The 22,895-nt window shown below is 47.4% G+C and overlaps 1 protein-coding gene across 1 annotated transcript in view; it reads right to left on the bottom strand.

The window, feature by feature from the left end:
* ARSG (arylsulfatase G) overlaps positions 1 to 22,895 on the bottom strand; it is a 92,327-nt gene that overhangs the window by 34,797 nt on the left and 34,635 nt on the right. The window contains exons 2-6 of the mRNA XM_023535653.1: positions 19,810 to 20,575; positions 6,269 to 6,456; positions 4,520 to 4,567; positions 3,454 to 3,565; positions 1,405 to 1,542 (exon numbers count right to left, since the gene is read on the bottom strand). Coding sequence (XP_023391421.1) covers positions 1,405 to 1,542; positions 3,454 to 3,565; positions 4,520 to 4,567; positions 6,269 to 6,456; positions 19,810 to 20,027 — 704 coding nt within the window. The 5' untranslated portion in view covers positions 20,028 to 20,575. The remainder of the gene's footprint in view (positions 1 to 1,404; positions 1,543 to 3,453; positions 3,566 to 4,519; positions 4,568 to 6,268; positions 6,457 to 19,809; positions 20,576 to 22,895) is intronic.

Here is a 22,895-nt window from a genome sequence, read left to right on the forward strand (position 1 = left end):
CCCCACTTAGGCTACATCTGTGGAAAATACTAAAGGACTTACTGGCGACTGCTCCGCTGTCCTTGAGGGGCTTGCACTGGGACAAGGATGAGAGGAACACACGAGGGATCATTAGAGGGCAGCAGGAGGGCAGCTGCAAAGGGCCAGGACATGGCCTGAGGTGGCAGGGAGGAGTGACTGCATGCGCGCACACACGGGCGTGTGCGTACGCCCCCATGGTCTCTGTGTGTGCACCCAAGGGGAGTGCACCCTATTTGGGAGTGGTCCACGCTTTCATAACACCCACTCTCTGCCCTGACCTGACAGAGGTTGCGAAGCAGCAGCCCTCACACACGTATGACTTGTTAGACACGCCCTGTGCTATGGTTCTGCTTTTTGTTATTTTTAATGAGTCGTTTCTAACATTGAAAGATCAGGAGATTTCACTCAAGGGCCAGGTCTCCTGTCTTGTGAAGTGGGAAGCCACGACAATCCTGGCTCCCATTCCCACAAAGAAGCAACAGGCAGCTGCAGCCAGGTAGCCACTGCCCACCTTATATGGGGAATGTGCGTTCACGTTTACCTCAGGCCCCACCATTCCCTAATGCCTTATGCGCAGCCTGCTTTCCTCTTGAAGGCTACCTACCTGGGCTCTGTAGATGCTGGAATTTGTAAGCCCTGTGGGTTACACTGAATAATAGCCCCCAAAGATATCCAGGGTCTAAACTCTGGAGTCTGTGTTACCTTACATGGCAAAAGGGACTTGGCAGAAGCATAATTAAAGATCTTGAGATTGGGAGATTATCTCAGGCTGTCCTGGTAGACCCTAAATGTAATCACAAGTGTCCTTATAAAAGGAAGACGGAGGGAGATTTGACTACAGAGAAGGAGAAGGCAAAGAGACAGCAGAAGCAGAGATAAGAGAAATGGGGCCACAAAGCAAGGCGGCCAGCAGCCACCAGAAGCTGCAAGAGGCAAGGAACGATTCTGCCCCAGAGCCTCCGGAAGAAAACAGCTCTGCCGACGCCTTAATTTTAGTCCCTACAACTCCAGGTCTATAGGAGAATAACCTGCTGTTGTTTTAGCCAATGCGTTGGTGATAAGTCTGTTACGGAAGCAATAAGAAACAAACACACCCTGCCAACTAATAAACTCGACGAATGCCCGAGGGCCCGGAATACAGCGGACAGACCCTGCCCTCGCGGGAGAGACCAGCAAGACCAACAGTGGAACGTATCTCAGCAGGAACATGGGGAAGCCCAGGGACTGTGAGAACACGCCTGCTTTCCAGCTTCGTTTACAGGAGAGAGGCAAGCATGCATCTTTGTTCGACAGTTGCAGTCCGCCATGGCTTTGCGGAGTGCTCAGGCCAGGAGACGTGGTGGGCGGGAGCGGGGGCACCCCTGGGGCCAGGGCCCCCCTTACCTGGCACGCTGGATGAACTGAGTAGCTTTCTCGGCGTACTTCTGCGCAAGGCTGCTCAGGTTCACGGGCTGCTCCACAATGCTCAGGTTTTCATACAGAGGAAGGGCCACGTCGGTGTAGCAGTCCCTGTCAGTGCTCCTGGGTGGAAACCACAGACGGCAGAGTATTCATCTAAGTAGTTACAGGATAGGAGAAAATGCTTTAATGCAGCGATGCACATAAATACAAAACATTTAATAGCCTGGCGTCAAACGGTTCTTCTAGTCGGCCATTTCCTCCAAGTGTAAAACCAATATAATACCTTCTTCCATTCCCTTCGAATAGATGCAGATGCTCCTTGGACAAGCCTGGCCATTCTCTAAGGTTCACAGAGACTTTTCTGAGCTGGAAACATTATTACCCCCATCTTGCTGGGAGAGAGACCGAGGTCTAAACAGACTATGTTACTCAAGCAGAGTCCCCATAGCCAATCAGTAGCCCATCCTTGGCTTTTTCCACTGTCTTCCCTAAATGATGACTTCTGTCTATGGGGTGCTACTTCATGTGACACGACATCTGACAACAGGACAGATAGCCAGGGATAATTTTTAAATCTCAAATCATGTTTAGAGAATTTGAAGAAACTTTAGCAATTGAAAACAAGTTGGCGGGCGAACCAATTCTATCTCCCAGAAAACTCAAGCTCAGCCCCTGGTGTTACAGATCGAAATGAATCTGACTCAAGAACACTTCATCAGTGTGGCTGAGAAATCACTCTGGCCATGACCTTGACTTTTCTTAACTGAAGAATGGTATTGCCCTTGTTACAGAGGTAATGGAAGAACTAAATGAAATAACAATGGTTAGTGCTTTTTACACTGATCAATATTCTAGGAACTCGATAAAAACTCAAGCCCTCTGTCTGGGAGAGAGACAAAAGCAGAGGTAACAGGAGGCCTTTCTGGGCGAGAAATGTTCCTCATGGTACAGGGATGGATTTGGGAGAAAATAAGCCCCTGTCCCACTATATGCACACACACACCCAGACTGAGTCTCCATCTCTACCTCTTACAACTCCAGGGTGACCTGGACAACAAGGTATGCTTCCTTACCTGTGAAATCCAGATAAATACCTGCCTCACACAGTGGATTGCAGATAAGGATACAGAATGCCTGGAATGTATCAATTTCTCAATAAATGGCCATTATTATATTAACCGTTGTGTTATTAATGAGCCAACTGAGACGTGTTTTCCCCAAGCTCAATCACCTGTAACCTTATAAATAACCACAGTGTGGTCTGAACCTGCAGAGCATGTGGTTTGCGTTGCTTTATCACCTGAACACAGTTTATCACCTTCTTCTGATAATGAATGTTTCGCATGCTCATTAAAGAATTATGGAAAATGCAATGAGAAAGGAAAAAAAATGAAAACCCCTAATCCCGTAACTAGAGTGAATGACCCATTGTTAACCATTTTGGCATAGTTCCTTTGAGTCTCTCTTGATAGGGCTATAAAGGCATAAATAATACAGAGACAGTTAAGGTCACACTGTTGATGATTTGTTTCCTGTTGTTTTTTTTTTTTTACTTGCTATTATATTGTGAGCATTTCCCCATTTCATTGAATATGTTTTTAAAACATCCTGTTTGGTGCTTGCATGGCACTCCAATGTCAGAATGAAGGCTTATTTGTAGGGGCGGGGGCTGAGGTGAAGCTCGTAAAGAGCCCTGTGCACTTTCTGTCTCTCTCTAGCCCTCCTTACGTCCAGTGTCTGGGCCAGGTGAATGGCCCAGGAGCAAAGCCAGCGAGCAAAAGAGGAGGGGAGCCCCACCTACGTGAGGCCGTGGCAGTACCGAGCTCTCCCCAGCTGAGCTAAACCGTCCAAGGAACCGAGGAAATTGCAATAAAAGAATTTTGTCGACCTCATATCTGCTAAAAGTTTTTTTTTTTTTTTTTTTGCACTTTTCTTTTGCTGTCTCAACTGTGCACTGTCAGCCTCTCTCATTTCCTCCTGATGGACACACCCTAAGGTTTTCGCCTTGCTCTGGAGCCCATAACCAATTACCTTGCTGGTCTCTCACCCTGTGGACACGCCGGACAAGGAGGGTGGTTGTAGCCTGGGGTATCCGTGCAGCCCATATCATGGCTGTATGGGATCCCAAAGTAGTAATCAAAACCTGGAAGAGAGGCCACTGGTTAGCACCCCACCTGGCTTCTGTCCTATGAGCCTGCATTCTTACACCCAGGACAAAAATTTAATTTTCCATGATTTAATACTGCAGTGCTGTGGAGTACGTAATTAAAAGAGGATTTGATTCATATCCCTTTGTAGTATGCAAAGAAAACATTTTGCTGGGTCCTGGCTGTAAGATTAGATTTACAAAACGTCTCATGATTAGTTAACCCAGAGTGGGAGAAAGTAGAGAGAATTAATACACACTTAACCATTCCCAGTGCAACTACTGACACATTTAAGAAGTAATTGGTGAAAATCTAGTATATGCATGATACTTTGAGGGATAAAAGAATAAATTCGGACCTCAAAAGACTTCCTATGTGATGAGAAAGTAAGATATATAGATTAAGCTGTAAGAGATCGATAATCAGTAAGCCAACAAGATTGATCAGAGGACCAAAGTACCCCCAGCTGGGGTGGGGTGGGGGCAGAAATCTCAAAATGCTTCTCGTAAGAGACAGCATTTCACCTAAGATTCAGAAGGCTGGCAGGACTAGGCTTGGGGCGATCGGGTGGCAGTGGGGGAAAGAAGGAGGTGAGAGTTAAATTGAGACCTGAAGACGTTGTGTTGGCTTTTTCTGAAATCCTCTGGACCTCACAGCGCCAAAATGTTCCCTGGGATGAGGTCAGGGAGGAACGAGGTCAGGGAGAACACGGATGGACTCAAGATGGCGAGCCAGAGGGCAGAAAGGAACCAAGGAGGGGGACAGGAAAGATGCCAGCAGAGAGGGCCATGAGACCTAGGGGTTCCCGGGGTACCCAAACGCACCCAAGTGACACTGTGAGCAAAGATGTCCTAACTTCGGAGAGATGCCCACAGAGCAGGATGGCTTAAATGTTAACGGGGCCCTTTTACACAGAAGTCTTTATTTTCTGTTCCCCAAAGAATTCTTACCGCGGAAGGAGGGATGATAAGAACTGTGATGCCCAAGATGCCATTTGCCTGTAGGAAAACGAGAGAGACACTTTCAGAGGAATCCCCACGGGGGCTTCTCGGTCCCTCTGGGGAGCTAATCACGCACCCAGTTCTCCAGCGTCATGGCCCTTTACGGCTGACAAGCAAAGGGAGGCTGAAGACGCCTTGTGAACGCCAACCCTCGCTCTCTGGGACCGAGAGGGAGTGCACAGGAAGACAGAGAGCAAGCCAGGATGACGCGGTACCCACACGGGAGAGACAGGCCATGACCGGGAGCCCCTCAAAGAGGTTTCCGTGCACAGAGCAACCCCACATAACCCACCGCTCCCTTCACTCTGCCCTCCTGGGCTGCGGCCCTGCGAAGGTGCGGCCCAGGGTACAGGTGCATGCCCCGCATAGTCTCAGAGATACCCGGGTCCCGCCTGGTGTCATCGCCGTCCTCTCTGGCCGACATCAGCAGCCTGCAGAAGCTGAACACGAAACTGCCTCCCGCTGCAGTTCAAGTGCAGAGACACCCAGCGAGCCAGCACATGGAGAAACAGACACACCACAGCTCCTCGCTCTGTAAATGCTTAAGGTCCGGGGAGAATAACTGGCAAGCGTGCCAAGAGCTCTGATAATGTTGGAATTCTCTGGCCTGCTATTTCTGCTCTAAGTAAAGACCCCAGGGAAGTCACCCGCAAGGCAAAGGGGCAGAGAAATGAATGTGGTACAAAGATCGAAACAGTCGGACGATTGTCGCAGTCCTGTTTGTCAGCACACCCTCCTTCGCCACGTCACGTGTGGAGGAGAGGCAGGAAACCCACTGGACCCAGCTCTCGGAGAGTCGGAATAACAAGCACAGGCAGCCTGAGGATGCTACTGGCATGGCTGGGTTGTCTCAGCCCCTGGAGGGGACACCGGCAGTGAAGCAAAGCATAAGGAAGACAAGGCTGGACCAGACACACCTGTCTACATCCACCTGCTCCAGGTGAGGCAACACTGCACAAGTCTCTTCAATGTCTGAAACTCAGTTTTCTCACATGGTCAATGGGGGAAATCATAAACTTAGGAGGCACCGGGTTATCCTGATGCATTTAAACGCTTAGCCCAGGGCCTGGCACAAAAGAAATACCCAGGAAGAGGCGTTTAGGAAAACTGAAAAGAGAAGGAAGCTGTTGGAGAGTGTGGCGGACGCAGATGCCTGCCTGCCCCGCACCCATGTCTACACTCATCCGGCTCAGAGACCTTCGGTTTTGTTCAGTCCAAGTCATTCGTTATAATCCTGATCCTCAGCTCCCGCCGATAAGATTCAAGGGCATTTCCGGGGCTGAGAAGACTTGCTTTCCTGATAAAAGTGAACAAACGGGGCTGGCCTCCCCTGTCTTTTTCCTTCCTTGAAGCCCAATTATGGTGAGTGGTACTGAAGCCGCCATAGTGCAGCCATGAGGCAACTCACGAGGACAAGAAAGAAACGATTTTTCTGAGCAGCCAAGCCGGTGAGAGCAAACGCTTGCCTTTAAGCTTGTTACAATGCGGGAAAACAGCTCAGATATGGTTTATTCCATGGTTAGCTGTTTTCAATTACTTATCACCGAAAGCATTCCTAACTTATACAGCAAGAAAGAAACAAAAACGCACACACGAGCAGACGAGGTGGCAGCGTATTGGGGCTACACCAACACGAAGCAGCCGGCACAGTAAATGCAGCGGGAGACAGGACCCCGGGCCTTGGGGCGCCAGTGTTACCTATCATTCCGGTGACATAGCCCGCCTGCTGCAGCACCTCGGCCAAGGTGGTCTCGTTGAGTGGCAGGCCCCCCACCGAGGTGACCGCAAAGTTGTGCGTGACTCCGTTGCGAAGGCCGAGCCGCCCGGTGAGCAGGGACGCCCGGGAGGGCGAGCATGTGGAGGCGGCCGCGTGGAAATCCATAAATCTGCACGGAAAAGAGAGTGGCGGAGATCTCGCCAGCCGCAGGAAGCCAGGCCGAGGGAAAATTCCATTCCCACTCCGTCCTTGAGATTCCAGTGCTGGGAAAAAGCTCGAAGGTGACCCCGTCACAGAACAGGTAAAGAAAAGGAAGCCAGAGAGGTGATATGACTCAGCCAAGGTCACACAAGTAATTCAAATCGATTTAATCCCACATACTCAGTTGGTCCTCTGATTTATTTAAAGAGAGTCCATATTTCGAATTCACCTACTAAGTTTATTTGTAACCCCAAAATCAATACTCGTGACTCTTAAGCCGTTATACACGGCCCCACGCAGACCCCATGCGAAAAATCTGAGTCACCCAACGTGCATGTCCCAGCTGAGATCAAATGAGACAACCTTCTTGTTTCCGTTCTCATACTGTAAGCAAGCGTCCTTTTCACAGTCTGTTAGCGCCATGGTGTTAACATTATTGTGCTCTGTGCTGGTGATTCCACTGTTTAAAATGGCGTAGTGCTGAGGTGCTGGCCAGCATGCCTAAGGGCCAGAAGGTTGTGATGAGCCTTACAGAGAAAATACGTGTGATAGGTCAGCTTCATTCAGGAATGAGTTAGGGTGCTGTTGGCTGTGAGTTCAATGGGAATGAATCAAAAATATATATATTTAATAAGGTGCCTTTAAACGGAAACTCATATAAAACAAGGTGCAGTACTGATCAGTCAGGGAAAATGTTGTGGACACACAGACACACACAGGAACCTGATCCCTGTATTTCCCCTAGAAGCCGAGGTTCACTATTCCCTCATTCAGTGTTCTCGGTGATTTTATAGAATGTAACTACTGCCAATAGCAAGAGCTGACTGGATCTATCCCACATTACCATATGCCCAGCGCTTTTTCAGACACCACGGAGAAAGATAAAAAGAGTCTAGCCATTTTCCTACCCTCAAGGGACATGATTAAACTAAATGTCACTAATAACGGGGCAACCTGACCTTGTGGGTCTCCTGATGGGATGCAATATGAAGTTCATAACATCAAGGATTCTTGCCAAAAACATTTAACCTAAATCTAATCAGAGCTCTGGACTTAATTTCCAGATTACAGGAAATGCAGCTAATAGAAGAACAAATTAAATGATACCACAAGGAAATAATTTCGCAAACCAGTCTCTAGATAGTCTACAAGACAAATGATCTGATCTCTTCAAAAAGTCAATATCCGAGGGAAAAAATGGGTTGGAAGAGGGATACTGTACATTAAAAGACACTAGAGAAGCATAACCAAATGTAACACATGATACTTGATTGGATCCCAGTTCGAACAAGCTAACAACACATTTGAGGGCTAATTTAGAAAAATTTAATATTGACAGGATATAAGACAGTATTAGGGAATTATTGTTCATTTGCTTGATTATGGCCGTGTGGAAGAATGTTTTTATTACTCTTTCCAGTTTGATTTAGATAGAATCAACATATAACATTGTATTATTTTAAGGTATAAAATGCAATGATTCGATATATGTATATATTGTGAAATGATTACCACAAGAAGTTTAGTTAACATCCTTCACCTCACACACAAAATTTTTTCTCGTGATGAGAAGATTTAAGATACACCGTCTCTTAGCAACTTTCCAATTTACAATGCAGTGCTGTTAACCATAGTCACCAGGCTGTACCACATACATCCCCTCCCCTCTTCCCGCTCCACCTGTCAAAACTGGTCACCAAGTTCTATTGATTCTGTCTCCTAAATGGCTCCCAGAAGTGTCCCCTCTCTGCCACCCATTGTAATTGCCTCAGTTAGGGTCGAAATTATTACAAGAGGTTGGTTTTCCTGCCACCCCACCCCATCCTTTATATTAATACAAATCTGATGACACCAATTCCTTATTGAAAAATATGGTCTCTCTCTGCCTGCTTCCTCGGGCTCATCCGCTTCCTCGCTCCTCCACACCCTATGCTCCCAACACACCACATTCCTTACTCCTGTACCTCTGAGCCTTGGCGCTCACTGTTTTCAACACTGGGAAGGTCTCCTTCCTACTACTCTCCCTTTCGTGATTGACAGGTCCAAGCTGTCTTTATGACCCAGCTCAAATGTTCGAAGGTCATCACATCTAAGTCATCTCCCCTGACTCTCCCGTCTGAGCTATCTGCTCTTCCCCCTCCATGCCTACCCGGAATCAGGGCCCCTCTTCTGTTATATTTATTGCCTTTGACATATCCCTTACAACACTGAGGGATAATTCTTTGTGATCGGCACAGCTTAAAGACGGCCACAGATTCTTTGGCATGCCTCCCATTGGGAGATGGGGTCCGAGTCCCCTCCCCTTCACTGTGCAACTGCTTTGACTACTAGAATAGTGTGGAGGTGACGATACTGTGCCAGTTTCTGAGTTCAGGCCTTCCAAGACTGGCGGCTTCCACCTCCTCCCTTGAAATACTCTGCGAACCGCCCTGAGACTGCCATACTGGAGGGGCCATCTGTAGGTGCTCCAGCCGATGGCCTCAGGCGTGGCCATCCCCACCTAGACATCTGGGACCTCTACCCATCTGCTGGCTGAATCCCATGGAGTGACCTTAGTCAACACAACGTGGAGAAGAAGAATTGCCCAACCAAGAGCTGCCTGAATTCCTCAGCCACAAAATCGTGAGACATAATAAAATACTTGTTATTTTAAGCTACTAACTTTGGGGGTAGTTTGTTACTCAGCAATACACAACCAAAATAATGTGTCTCTTTCAGCAGACAATACTGGCTCATCATCAAGTCCTCAGACAGCACAAAGTGGGCACTACCCCGTGTGTGCTCAGTGGATGACACCACCATCCTCTTTGCTTTTGTACAATATAGTGAGTCTTGCTGAAGAGACCTGGGCCTCGGTCCCAGAACAGGAGTTAATTCTCTCACACCATTTTTCCAAAGGTGACAAACAGAAAAAAAAAAAGAAAAAAAAAAAAGGATAGCATCAGGGACCAATGACATTGCACTGTGAGATCCCAACAATGCCTGACTGGAAGCACTGGCCTGGCCCCAAAGCCACACTCTTGGAAGCAGGCTGCGTGATGTCTCCATCTGACAGAATGAGGACAGGGAAGGTGTGTGCTCCAGCACGCACTGCTGGGTTCACACATGCCGAGCCATGCCTCCCTCTAGGCCTCAGGGACTCTGGGGCTCAGAGCCCCAGCTTCCTATCCCTGCCAGCACTTCCTTCCTGTCCCTCAGTCCTCTGGGACTGAAAAAGCACTTGCAATCTTCCTTCTCTCAATCTTTGGGCATCTGGGGTAATTTCCCAGGCACGGGTTTCTCCCAGCGCATCACCACCTGCCAGACATACAAGGCCACAGGGAGGGGTCAAACTCCTGAGGCAAAATCCAGGGCTCTGGATGTCGCAGGTAGCTGGGCAACCGCTACTTAGAATTCCACAGAGTCCTACCTCAGTGCTCATACTTTTGCTCCCAAGAAAACTTTCATGTCTACCCGGCCTCTTCTGTCTTCTTCCCTCGACACTGAAGCACAAGGACCCTCCTAGCTCACACTCTGAAATGTTCCTTATAATAATTCTCATAACTCTCAAACCTAATGCTTATAGGGCATTTCTATAATCCAGGCACATCTTCAAGCACTTTACGTACATTGAGTCAGGATCATCTATTGCCCCAGACCCATTCTGGTTTGAATTTGTACTTCTGTATGGGTTGGCTGACCAAGCATTTCGAGATGGCAATAGCAGAGCATTAAACCGCCATTCACACTGTGGTCTGCAGTTGAGCGGTACACAATCGACCCAGCTGTGTGTGGCAGCCCTGCTCCAAGCTTTCAATTCCAACTCCCACTTCCCCCTCTCCACATTTTCCATGGAGCAACTAAAGTCATCTTAAAAACCATTATCAGGTAGCATGAATTCCTAGCTAGAAACCCTCGCATGGGTTCTCACTGCCATCTAAACGAATCCGAAGTCATTATCATGGTCCACAAGCCCTCCATCAGAGCTTCCCAGTCTGCAAGCTGAAGCACGCAATAGTGCCAAATGGGCCACAGGTTTACCAAGATCAGGTTCCTCTCAGCCCAGGGGCAGCCAGGTGGGGCACTGGACAACTGGAGTCCCCAGGGCAATCTTATACGGGACTCTGTCAGTGCCCTGCACGATTCCAGAAAAACAGATCCCCTTAGAGCGTAACATGGAGAGGGCCCTCAGGGCAAGGCACCAGGAGAACTGGCTGAAGCCCAGGCTGGCCACCTCCTACTGCCAGTGGCCTCAGTGTAGTTCCCTGGAAGGGGCCCATATGTCATTAGTTTTTATGTGTGACACCACACGGTGATCAGACCCCATCCGATACCTGCTCCCCACTCTCCCCTCCTCTCGCCCCAGCTACGGTGTCCAGAATTGCTCCTCCTACAACACCACAAGCTTGTTCCTGGCTTGGGCCCTTTTTATGTCCCCTCTGCCTGAAAATCTCTGTTCTATTTCCACATGGCTGGCCCCTTCCTGTCATCCTGATCTCAGCTCTCATTTCACCTCCTCGGGAAGGCCTTTCGTGACCTGAGCACTCTCCACCGCATCCCTGGTTCTGTTCTGTCTCCAGTCTTTATCATCTCAAACCTTACCTTGTTCGTGGATCTGGCTCCCTGCTTGCTGTCCAGCTCCCTCATCCAGAATGGCGTTCCACAACAACATGGGTGTGTCTGCCCACGGCCACCAATGGCCTTGGGGTCTGGTTCCTCTGGAAGGACCACTGAAGGCTAGTTCTCCTCGGTAACTGGGGCCCTGCACTCTAGTGGTGACACAGTTCCTCCTGTCTGGGGGACAGCTCTAGCCTGCACGGATGCTGGCTTGCTCAGCGGGGCTCTTGGTGAGCACCAAGCCTTCATCTCTCCAGACATTGAGACGCGACCGGATATTCCTCCCCTCACTCATCTTTCTGCCTCCGAACAGACGCACACGTCCCTTGCCTCTCACCTCCCATCCTCACCTGTGAGCTGAGGTTTAATTCAACCAATCACAGCAGAGGGAGCTACAGGGAAGAAGTCATAGAGCCTTTTCCATCAGAAGCTTACACTTTGGGGCGATTAGGTTTAGATGAGGTCATGAGGGTGGCGCACCCATGATGGGATTAGTGTCCTCATAAGAGGAGACCAGAGCTCTCTCTCCACCCTCCAGGTGAGGACACGGTGAGAAGTCATCCATCTGCCAGCCAGAGAGAAGGCCGTCAGATGAACCATGCTGACAACCTGACCTTGGACTTCCCAGCCTCCTAAACTGTGAAAAATAAATGTATATTGTTTAAGCCACCCACTCTGTTCTATTTCTGATAGCAACCCAAGCTGACTAACACATCCGGGCAGCGCCCAAAATCCTTTACCTGAATGCTAACCCTGATTGCCACGTTAAGGCCATCACCTTGGGAATGGCTACAGCACATTCCCACGGCGAGACGCAGCTGGGAGGTCCGTCCCAGACTGTAGGTTCTGTGAGGACGGGGCTGAGAGTTGTGACTCCGGTCCCAAGCGGGGTGCCTGGCTAGGACGGAGCTGCTCCGGCAAAATCTACTGGATGAACAAACAGAACTGGAAGAGAGAGGTCTGTGTCGTTTGATTGGAAAAAACACGTTAGTCCAACTCTCCACATAATCGCTTAAGCTGATGTTTTTAGCGCTCAATTCCTTCCCCCGCCATGTGATAAAATTCATAGCTTAACTCTCAGGAACAAGCTTACTTCCTTTGTTTCCAAGTCTTTGGACAGCCCTGACTCCACGCTCCTCAAAAAACCTAATACCACCCCCACGCGGCCCGAGGAACTGACCCGCACGTCACCTTTTCCCCTCTCCCGCCTCTGTCTCCATTTGGCAGGGACTAATTAATAAGTAATAAAATGGTCTTGCTATTTGGAAAGCTTCCTTTGTTTTTTTTCCAGATCTATCTGGGCAGGCTCAGGCCAGTTCACCAACAGGGGTCCTAATTAAAGTCTGAAAATACATTGTGAAGCAAAGCTGGAAACCCAGAGCCAGACATTACAGCAGCCTGTTAACGAGAAAATCAACTCAAATTAAGACACAGCCAGACGGAAACCAAAGCAATTTGCCATTGCATAAATTACGTGTATTAGAATCAGGGAACGTTAGCTCTGGAAAGGCCGCCACGAGAGCCCTGGAGAGACATAACGTTTCCAACTTAAGCGTGTCCAGCCTTCATTTATATGGATTTTAAAATAGATGGTGAGGCCTTCTGTAGCAACTCTCTAAATTGCTGTGCGTCTGGAATAAGAACTATCTTTGCTCCATTCATAATTTAAAGGCTTGGAGGTGGGAAGGGATTTTAAACTTCATTTGCCGTGGCCTTCGTGGGCAGAGGGACGGGTGGGAAGTGAGAACTGGGGAAACGCCGAAGCAGGACTCAGCCGAAGCGGCTCGGCTCAGCCTCCACGTTACCTTAAGTTCAACGGGAAGACGGCCGAGTCAGCCTTCAGAAGGCGGTTAAGTGGGATAATGGGCACAGCCAACACGCAGGCCCTTTTTAAACTGCAAACGAATGTGGCACCAAATAGCGAAGGGGGTGTGTTTAATTCACTCGTTCATTCGTTCACTCATTCGTCCACACATCTACTCACACTCCTCATCTTCTCAACAAAACAAAGAGATTCCCGGCTGCTGACCTTGGTGTGATCCTTGGTGTGATTCCTCTTCACATTCTTCTGTGGGTTGGTACTAAAGGAAGGGCGCACACATAGCAGGATGGACACATGGTCATCTCAGTGCATCCTAGACCGGACACTTCTCCCCATTGCCACAACTCTGAGTCAAGCCATCCTAGAGGTACCTGCAATATGCCCCCTACCCTCCCAACCACCAGTATGGGTGGGCCACCCCTAGTAAGCTAGAGCAATCCATTTCAAATGCAGGTCAAGGACTTCAGGCCTCGGGGCCCTCGACTCTCTTCAAGATCAAGTCCAAACACTTGAGCATGCCCACGATGCCCTTCACCAGCTGCTCGTCCATCAGTCCAGCCTTATGCTCCCTGGCCCAGCCATACTCAAGCACTAGAATGCAAACCAGCCCCAGAAGAGCGAGAGATTTTCATTGTTTGGGTCACAGATATATTCCCAGCACCTAGGACAGTCCCTGGGGGAGCCTCTATGACTATCTGTTGAGTGAATGGGCATCTTTTGGTTCTGGGTCCCTGCTTTTCTCTCTGCCTACAACTCTCTTTCCTCCCCCTTCATCTAGCTAATTCCTACTTATCTTTAAGGTCTCAGCATTCAGGTCCTAGCAGATAAGCTTTCTTGAGCACCTCTTGGCTTCCCTCTGGAGAAATAGCCTGTTTTCCTATGGTCCCACAGCACTAACATGATTTTTGCTCAGAGCTTTATCATCTAAAAGGTGAGAAGCCCAGCATGGACCTTTCTCATTCCTGACTACCACCAATGTATAAGTAACGTGTGCCAATTCCATCCCCTAGGATGTCGACTCAGGTTATGAAAAATGGGACATATGTCAGGAGTTCCTGCTCTGACAGCATATCACCTATCTGCACTCTAAATACTTCTTGTCTTTATTTGCCTCCAGGCTGTAAGTCCCTGAAGGTCGGAGCTGGCTGGAGTCTCCCGGTGTTTGTCTCATGACCTGCTCTTCGTAGAGATTCACTGCTGAAAGACTGGAGCTGGGAGGCTTAGAAGGGGAACGAATGATAGCCACTGACAGGCTATTTTGAACTTGCAGTTGTGAAGTGAGCTGGCACCAAGTCCTCGCTGGTTAATATTTCAGTTTCTTCTCTCTAAGATTAGCTGTCATCTAGATCATCATGTTCCTGCATGTCCCCGTCTATTAAACAGAGCCATGAGGTTAAAACCCACGGTACCATTTGTTTAGGTTTCTCCTTGCCCCAGTTTGGAGTGGGGGGCGGGAGGGGGGCGGCGGCGGAGCATTAATGATTTTTATGTCTATTTGACCTACTTACCCAAGGGCAAATATGTAAAACTGCCTGTCCCATGATGCTGAGCGCTAACAAGGAGAAGACAGGAACAAACCTCTCAGAGCTAATGACGAAGTTCATAGGACAAAAGGAGATTTCCCTGATGAGGGTCCTCGATTACTGTAGGGGGAGGAGGATAGAGTTGGAAGGAAATTACATGGTAGGGAAAGGGTCTTTCTCTTGCTAATCTCCTTCAGAAAGCTTTTCTTGCCCTAACTTTTGCCGTGTCCGCTAGACTTCAAGACCTCATTACACACCCCTGCAGTCTTGAATGCCAGCCTGGTTCTCAAACTCATTTAGGTTACTGCAAAATCCCAAAGGCAGCAGGATGGCTGAGAAAGTCCTGTAACAGGATGAATGAATTTTTGCAAAAGCCAATGTGGAGAACAGAAATCAAACCGGGTGTTCGTTTGATGAAACTAACAGCTCAATTCATTCCTCGATGAGGTCCGTTTTAGAAATAGCCTCAAGCCCCTGAGAGCCTCTGACCTTTCAGGGGTGAATATTGATCTTTGATTGCTAGCTAAGAATATTGATCTTTGATTGCTAGCTAAGAATATTGATCTTTGATTGCCTGTAACTCTCAGCAATAGCATTGACCTGACTCAGAATTAAATTGTTGGCAGAGAAGGGGAGAAGCAGGAAGGGAGAGAATTTAAGGAGCAAAGTTAACTTTTTGCAAGTCAATTCACCTATGTAAATGTATTTACGATGTACAGTTAACTTCACTTCTGAGCCAGCCCGGCAGACGATTTAATTGAGTGGGCAGGATCTGGCTGAGATGACTTCTTTCTATCACTCGTCATCCTTTTTCTCCCTCCACAAGACACCTGTGGGTCACGATTGCTCAGGTGTGCAAAACCCAGTCAGACAGCCTACCTACATCATTGCCTGAATCCAGTCACCCAGCCAGAAGACTCATGCAAGTCATTTCTTAACCTGAGAATTTTCAAGAAAATATGTTGCTTGTTCATCACAGATAAAACCAGCATCGGCCTTCCCTGGATGCGCTGCCGACAAGAACCAAACTAATGTTGCGTTATCAAGGTTGTTCACTGAATTCTTGTAATGACTAAAAGATGTAATTATTGTTCAGACTGTTCGAAGAGCTGGAAAAGATGCCAACAAAATGCATTTGTCCTTCTCCTTAAAACAAGAGCAGTCCAATCCTCTATCTTATACTGTTATGCAAATTTTCCAATTGCTTGAAAAGTTTAATGTGTAGTCGATTACTAAATCCCTGGCATTTTCATTTATTCTAAAGTTTCGACTTTCTTCTGCTTATCATATCATTTCTAAACTTACAGATGTTCACCAACACTGCCCAGCTCAGATTTGCACAGGACCCTGGTAAAACAGCAAGCAGCCCACAAGGTCAAGGGCAAAATATGTTGGTTGCTAAAACTACTGACAAGCGGACTGCCGTCTCGCAGTGACGCAAGTGCAGTCACTCACCCTGGGGGCAATGCCCGCTGATTAAAGAGGTTTGCTAATTGTGGTAGCGTTCATTTTTTTTCACACACACACACACACACAAAACTAAAAAACTTTTGTCATAATTTTTAATGTGGTAAATCTGCAAACTTCATGACGCACCCCCACATGTTAGAGAGATGACTGTAAGAGTAAAACCGTTTCTCTCTGAGCCTCAGTTTCCCTAAGTGATATGTGATGTGCACGGACTTTGACCAGAGATACTGTAAATGAGCCCAAGGCCCGGGGAGTTTAGGCCACAAGCTCTATTTTATCTCGATGTGAGTGGAGTCTAGAAAAAGCCTGAAGAGGGAAACCAAAACCGAGACACTGGAAATTCTGCTTTTCTTCTCCCAAGGATTCCTTTTTTTTCTGCGACAGTGATGACATCACAATTATGTTGTGACTGGTGCCTGTTCAGTCCACACAATTGGCAAATTGCATCCACCATGGCCAGGTTAAACAACAACAACAACAACAACAACAACAACAACAACAACAACAAGGAAACCAAAGGTTTGTAGCAGCAGGGAAGCCAAAGGGAACTGTCGGAGACATGGAAGCGTTGCCTTGGGGACTCGGTCTAGGAATGCGCAGAATGGAGCAGATTCCGAGAGGACAGCCGAGTTCTATGGCCCAGCTTGGGGAAGGGTGGGCGTCGGGGCACAGACGGACAAGATGCAGCAGAAACGTAACTGAGGAAGTAAGCCCGACCTGCCAGCCAGGGTAGGGGGACATGGGAAAAAGCATGGCAGCAGAGCCAATGGTATCGGGGACAATAAGAGCTAACACCTAGCAAGCACCATTATGTACTAGGGACTCTTCGTACCACCTTACATGACTTAATTCATGTCCTCCTCAAATGACCCCATGAGGTATGTCATTATTGTCCCATTTCAGAGATGAGCATACTGAAGCCCAGCAGAGTTTAGTATGTGAGCCCAGCATCACCGAGCTACTAAGTGACAGACCTGGGCAGCCTGGTTCCAGACCCCACGCTGTGGTTAACGCGTCCAACCCCGCCCGGAAGTTTGGATCCAGGAGTCCAAGCACATGAGCAAATGTTTTTTGTGGGCCTACCACGTCCGAAGCATAGTTTTAAGCACTGGAGGCCATCCTTACCTCTGCTCCCAACACAGTCTGTAAAGTAGCAGCTGCCCAGTTAAGTGTCTACTGCTTTGAAGACTAAATTATAAGTAATACGGCTCATCGTGCTGAGTAGCCCCCCACTTCCCCGCAATTTCACGTCAATCTAGCACCTGTGAATGTGACCTTATCTGGAAAGAAAGTCTTTGCAGATGTAAGCAAGTTGAGATGAGGTCATACTGGATTAGGCTGGGTCTTAAATCCAATGACTGGTGTCCTTATAAGAGAGGAGTTTAACACACCCACACACAGGGAGAACTCCATGTAACAACAGAGGGAAAGAACTAGGAGATGAGTCTATAGACCGAGGGAGGCCAAGGATGCCTGCCACCACCAGAAACTGGGAGAGAGGAACAGAACGGATTCTCCCTCAGAGCTTGCAGAAGGAACCTCCCCTGCCAGCACCTTGATTTAGGACTTCGAGCCTTTGGAACTGTGAGAGGATAAATTTCTGCTGCTTTAAGCCACCCAGTTTGCAGTAATTTCTTGTGTCAGTCTTAGGAAACTAATATACTAATTTTAAAAAAAATGACACTAGAAAAGACACTTTTTGAAGTCACCCTTAGATCTTGTTTAACAGTTAGAGTTTTTGTCTAAAAGTCATGGCTCCCCTCTGGCTGTGCGTAGGCAGGAGGAGAAGCCAGGAAAGAATTCATCCTCATAGGAAGTCACCTTCCTGTCAACAAAGCACAAAATGAAAGGCCATGGACCCCAGGCCACAGGGCTGTCTGTCTAGCCCCGTCACAAGGCTCAGATGGAGAAAATATTTTCTTCAATGGGAGAATAAAAAATAGGAAAGCCCACCAAATTGTGCTCGTATCTGGTCTCGAGGCCCCTTCTGATCAGGATGAGAGCATGTGGGTGGGGACAGCTCATAAGAAGAATGTCCAGGCCTCCCAAATGTCAGTTAAGTAACGGGCCAGTTATTTCCCCACTAACCCACTCCACACTAAAAGCAGAAGTTCTTAAGCATTCGGCAACCCACTTCCCTTTGAAAGATCTGATAAATGGTATTCTTGCTCCAGAAAAAATTCCTACGTGCAAAATTCGGGGTGATGTTTCAGGGCATCTTGAACTCCTAAAGCCCATTTATTGATGAACAAATATTTATAAATTGCCTATTATGTGAGCAGCACTGGGCTACAGGCTAGAAATGTAAAGGAGGAAGAATAGATAAGGCACTTCTCTTCCTAAAGCCCTGAGCTAGAATCAAGGTGTATGCATTTCCTGTGACTGGCATATGAGATTACCACAAACTGGGTGTAAAACAACAGAAACTTATTCTCACAGTTCAGGAGGCAAGAAGTCTGAAACCCAGATGTCTACAGCATGGGTTCCTCCCGGAAGCTCATAAGGACGATGTTTCACACCTCCTTCCCAGCAATCCCAGCAGTCCTCAGCTTTCTTGGCTCCTAGACCCGTCACTCAAATCTCTGCCTCCATCTTCACACCTTATCCTCTGCATCTCTCTGTGTCTTCTCTTCTTATAGGACACTAGTCATTGGATTTAGGACCCACCTTAAATGGAGTATGATGCCATCAAAATCCTCACCGAGTGACATTGGCAAAGACGCTTTTATCAAACTCCGCTCTGCCCTGAGGCTCCAGGTGGACAGAGATTCCGGGAAGTGAGTGGGCAGATGATCGAACGGTCACCATGGTGAGGAGCCAGGCTGACGACCAAGCACGCCTGGGGCATCCAAGGTGACTTTCCTGAGGATGGCATGGGGAATCGGAACTCAAATGGTGAATAGAAACTAATTAAACAGAGGAAGTAGCAAGTGCAGCAGCAAGAACTCACCGCACAGGTCTGGCCCCCAAAAGGAAGGCACCGACTGAGGCCAGTGGCGAGGGAGGGAGCCGAGCACACACCGGCAGCCCTTCGGAGTCTGCATTTTATCCACAAAATGCCTTTGAAGGACTGGAAGCAGAGGAGTGTTTCTTGAAAGTTCACCTTGAGCAAGGTGTGGAAGAGGGACTGGGGTAGATGCAGCCACAGGCAGGGACCCCAAGGGTCCCTATCTCAGGGGAAAGCTTCTGGCTCCAGGATGCAAGTGGCAGAGTCTCTGTGGAGAGGCCCCAGTGTGGTCCTCCCCAGCCGGCTGGAGAGACCCCACTGAGCCGGTGGAGGGGTCCACGCAATGCGGACGGGATCGATGTCAGCCTGAGAAGAAAACCCAAAGGGCTGAAAGCTGAGAACTGCTCTCTGGCTAAGAGTGGAGAGGGGCTGGGTATTTGATAAAAGGTCTTGATGAACACTGCGACCCATCCAGATGCACATCTGCAGTCCCTGTGGGGTCAGCGAGCCTAAATGCACTGGTAAGTCCTGGCAGCGCACAAGTAAGCCCTCCTCCCGCCTTCGGTGCCTCCCTGTCAGTTATTCTTCAAATGTCACCAAACCCTCCCTGGGAATTCCAAAAATTCCTCACGTGGTTCATGTACTAGACCGTAATCCTTACGTTCCATTTAACCTGTCTCCCCTACCAGACACTAAGTACCTGAGGGCAAGGATTCTCATCTTGTTCACTTCTGTATTCCCATTTCCTAACATATACGGACTCTGAATATCATCAGGTGGATGGAAGAAAAACGGATTAATGGATCCCTCCATGAGGCTGAACTGGTTTCAAACCAAATGAATCACATAATTCAATCAACACAGACCTAAAGATTGCTCTTCAAATGCTTTACACTGCCCCCTACCCCCAAGAGAGGCAGGGTAACAACAAAGAGAAGCTGGCTTGGCATCCTCAAGACTCACCTCATTCCTTCGGCAGCCATCTTATCAAGGTTGGCGGTGTCCTTTGTTTCTGCCCAGTTTGCTCCCAGGTCACCCCACCCCATGTCATCTGCCAAAATGATCACAAAATTTGGTTTCTGGCCTCTTGTTTCCCCATTGAAGTAAAAATCGACAAGAGGATAAAAACATCCCAAGAAACTCACTCCCACCAATAACGCCTTTAGAAAAAGCCAGGTCATGGTGGTAAGGGGGGAATTCCAAATGTCTAGAATGATGGTGGTGGACCACCCACCACTGGAGACGTCTCCGAGAGCCCCCTTCTGCTCACCTGCAGTGCAGGGAGTCCCTGGAGATCGAGGGTTTACAAAAAGATACTGATGTTACAAAAAGATACTGATGTTACAAAAAGATACTGATGCTGCCTATAGGGACATTGGGAGCTGCAGAAATGAGGCCCCCGACCTGGAACCCTAACTCGAGAGAGTCAGAAAACTTGCAACCCCCGATGTGGCTTTCCCCACTATGGCTCCGTACGATGACTGGCTTCTCACAGCAATCAGACGACAGCGTCAGCAACTGCCCTTCAGCCACTTAGAAAGTGACCCCTCCGAGCTCAGAGGTGTTAGCGCCGAAGCACGAGCCTCGCATCTTTTCAGGACTCCAGCTGGTGAGTGTAGGATGAAACCTCACATCTGCAGAACACCTGGAGGTTCTAGAAGCCGCAGACAGCCCCGAATGAGTTTCTGAGTTCCAGGTGGTTGAGGGCTTCATGTTTCTGTAAGGTTTCCTGAAAGAGCAAAAATTGACAAGAAAACAGAGTGAGAACTGCCAGTGCAGCTGTGTTTTACTCAGTAGCTTAGGAAATAATCACTTTTCCATGCCAACAGATGTTTTCTTTCTTATGTGAATATTTAACTGGTTCATCAGTTTCTCCACCTGAGAGTGATGATGATAATATTTGCAACGGACCTATAATCACAGGGATGGGATGATCTCTCTCTAACCCACTCAACTGGATTCCTGAGGATGCTGAGCTGGCTGTCTGAACGGGGCAAAGACCAGCACCCAACTCTGCAAGATCCCAGTGCCCCCCCACACCCCCACCACCTACCACCATGCTTCTCTGATTCACAAGAAATTTCCAAACTAATGTGACCTTGTCAAACCCACTGAGGATTCTAGAAGAAAGGGTAAGACCTTGATTACCAAGATATGATTCTTTCTAGTAGTCACGGTGAAAACTAATATTTCTATATAAAATTCTTGACAGACATTAATTTGGGAAAAAAAGGAAATGCAAAAAAAATAAGTTCACGGTAGGATCCAGGTGGAGATTCTATGGGCGTTCCCTGCCGACCTCTTTCAATTTTGCCATAATTTTGAAATGTTTCATAATAAATATATTAGAAAAAACTTTTTAAAAATTTTTCATGGAAATGTGTCTCTTTACATCTGGACAATGTAAGTTTAATAAGAAAATCTAAAGACAGGCTCAACCAGGTGCTTCTCGCACTGGAATGCACGTATAAATCATCTGAGGATTTCATCAAGATGCAGGTTCAATACATAAGGCTGTGGCCTGGGATCTATATTTCTAACAAGCTCCCAGGTAAGGCCTAGACTGTTGTTCTTTAGATCACACTTTGTGTACCTAGATGCTTAGAAGGGAAAAACATCCTGATTCTGGTCCTAGAAGAAAATTAACTTAACTGGAGATGATTCAGCTTCAGTGGACAAACACAAAAGCAATAAATCTGGTTCAGTTTTGAAAGACAGGAATTGAAGTTCATGCTTTCAACTGCAGGTCACAAATGGGAACCCTAAAATAAAACCATATGACCCCTAGTTCCCTTAAAAGCCCTATATTTACAGGGTTAGTAAAGGAGAGGAAGACTTGAAACTCTGGATGAAATAAAAACCTCGGTTGAACACCCCACCTCTGGAGGAGATTAAAGGAGAACCAAATTGTTAATGAGGATGCTGCTAGGGCTAGATTATGACAGATACTACTTCTAGTTGTGACCCCTGCGTTGGGAAGAAATGCACAGCTGACAAGGCAACCCAGAGGCCAACCCCAACGGACGGGGCTAGCCAGAGGTATATAAATTCGGGAAGATCCAAATAAACTTAGAAAGATGGGCAGATACATACTTAACCAAAAAAAAAAAAAAAAAAAGGAAGTCCAAGTAAACAGTCATGGTCATCTGGAGGCCCATGAATCAATTGTTCAGAAATGCCGATTTTTTTCCATTTTCCAAAAGGAGAGTTATTATTTCAAACTCAATTAGATTCAACTGGTATTTGTTGATCTTGAGGCTCCAAAGACTTCTCCCTTTCTAGAAGAAAGAGCTCTTGCACAAGGAGGGTGGCTAGCAAACACTCGTGGACCTGCTGGTTGATCCCCAGTCTCATTCCACTGGCTTCTGACTCTAAGCAACAATCACAGGAAGCTTTTCTTCTTAAAGCGACTTAGCTTGGAACACTAGAGTGGACTCACTCTTGCTCATTAATTCATTTCAGAATGACCCAACATGAAAGACAGCAGGGGGAAAAAAAAAAAAAATCCCTTAAAAGAGAAGCTAAAATTAAGGTGGGAACATAGATTGTTGTGTTTATGCATTCCACGATAAACATTCCTTTGAGGATTTCCAAAGAGAACCATTAATACCTAATATTCTATTTCATAGAATGGGAATAGCTAATTTAGCCAGTACACTGGTGCATTATCCTTCATGCCCACACTTCCAGGGAGACATTTAATCCTTTCCCCCTTCATTATTTTTTTTAACTACAATGAAAAAGCAAACCAGACATTCTAAGAATGGACTTCAAGCCACAGACTTTGATTAAGATCCAAGTGGACATTATGAAAAATATGGAGGCTCCTCAAAAAATTAAAAACATAATGACCATATGATTCAGGAATCCCACCTCTGGGTATCTATCCAAAAATGAAATCACTATCTCGCAGAGATATCTGCACCCCCACATTTGCTGCAGTATTTCTCACACTAACCAAGGTATGAAAACAACCCATGTGTCCACTGATGAATGAATGAAGAAAACATGCTGTATATATAATACATATAAACAATGGAATATTAGTC

This window comes from Pteropus vampyrus, unplaced genomic scaffold, assembly GCF_000151845.1.
Source record: "Pteropus vampyrus isolate Shadow unplaced genomic scaffold, Pvam_2.0 Scaffold143, whole genome shotgun sequence".
NCBI lineage: Eukaryota > Metazoa > Chordata > Mammalia > Chiroptera > Pteropodidae > Pteropus > Pteropus vampyrus.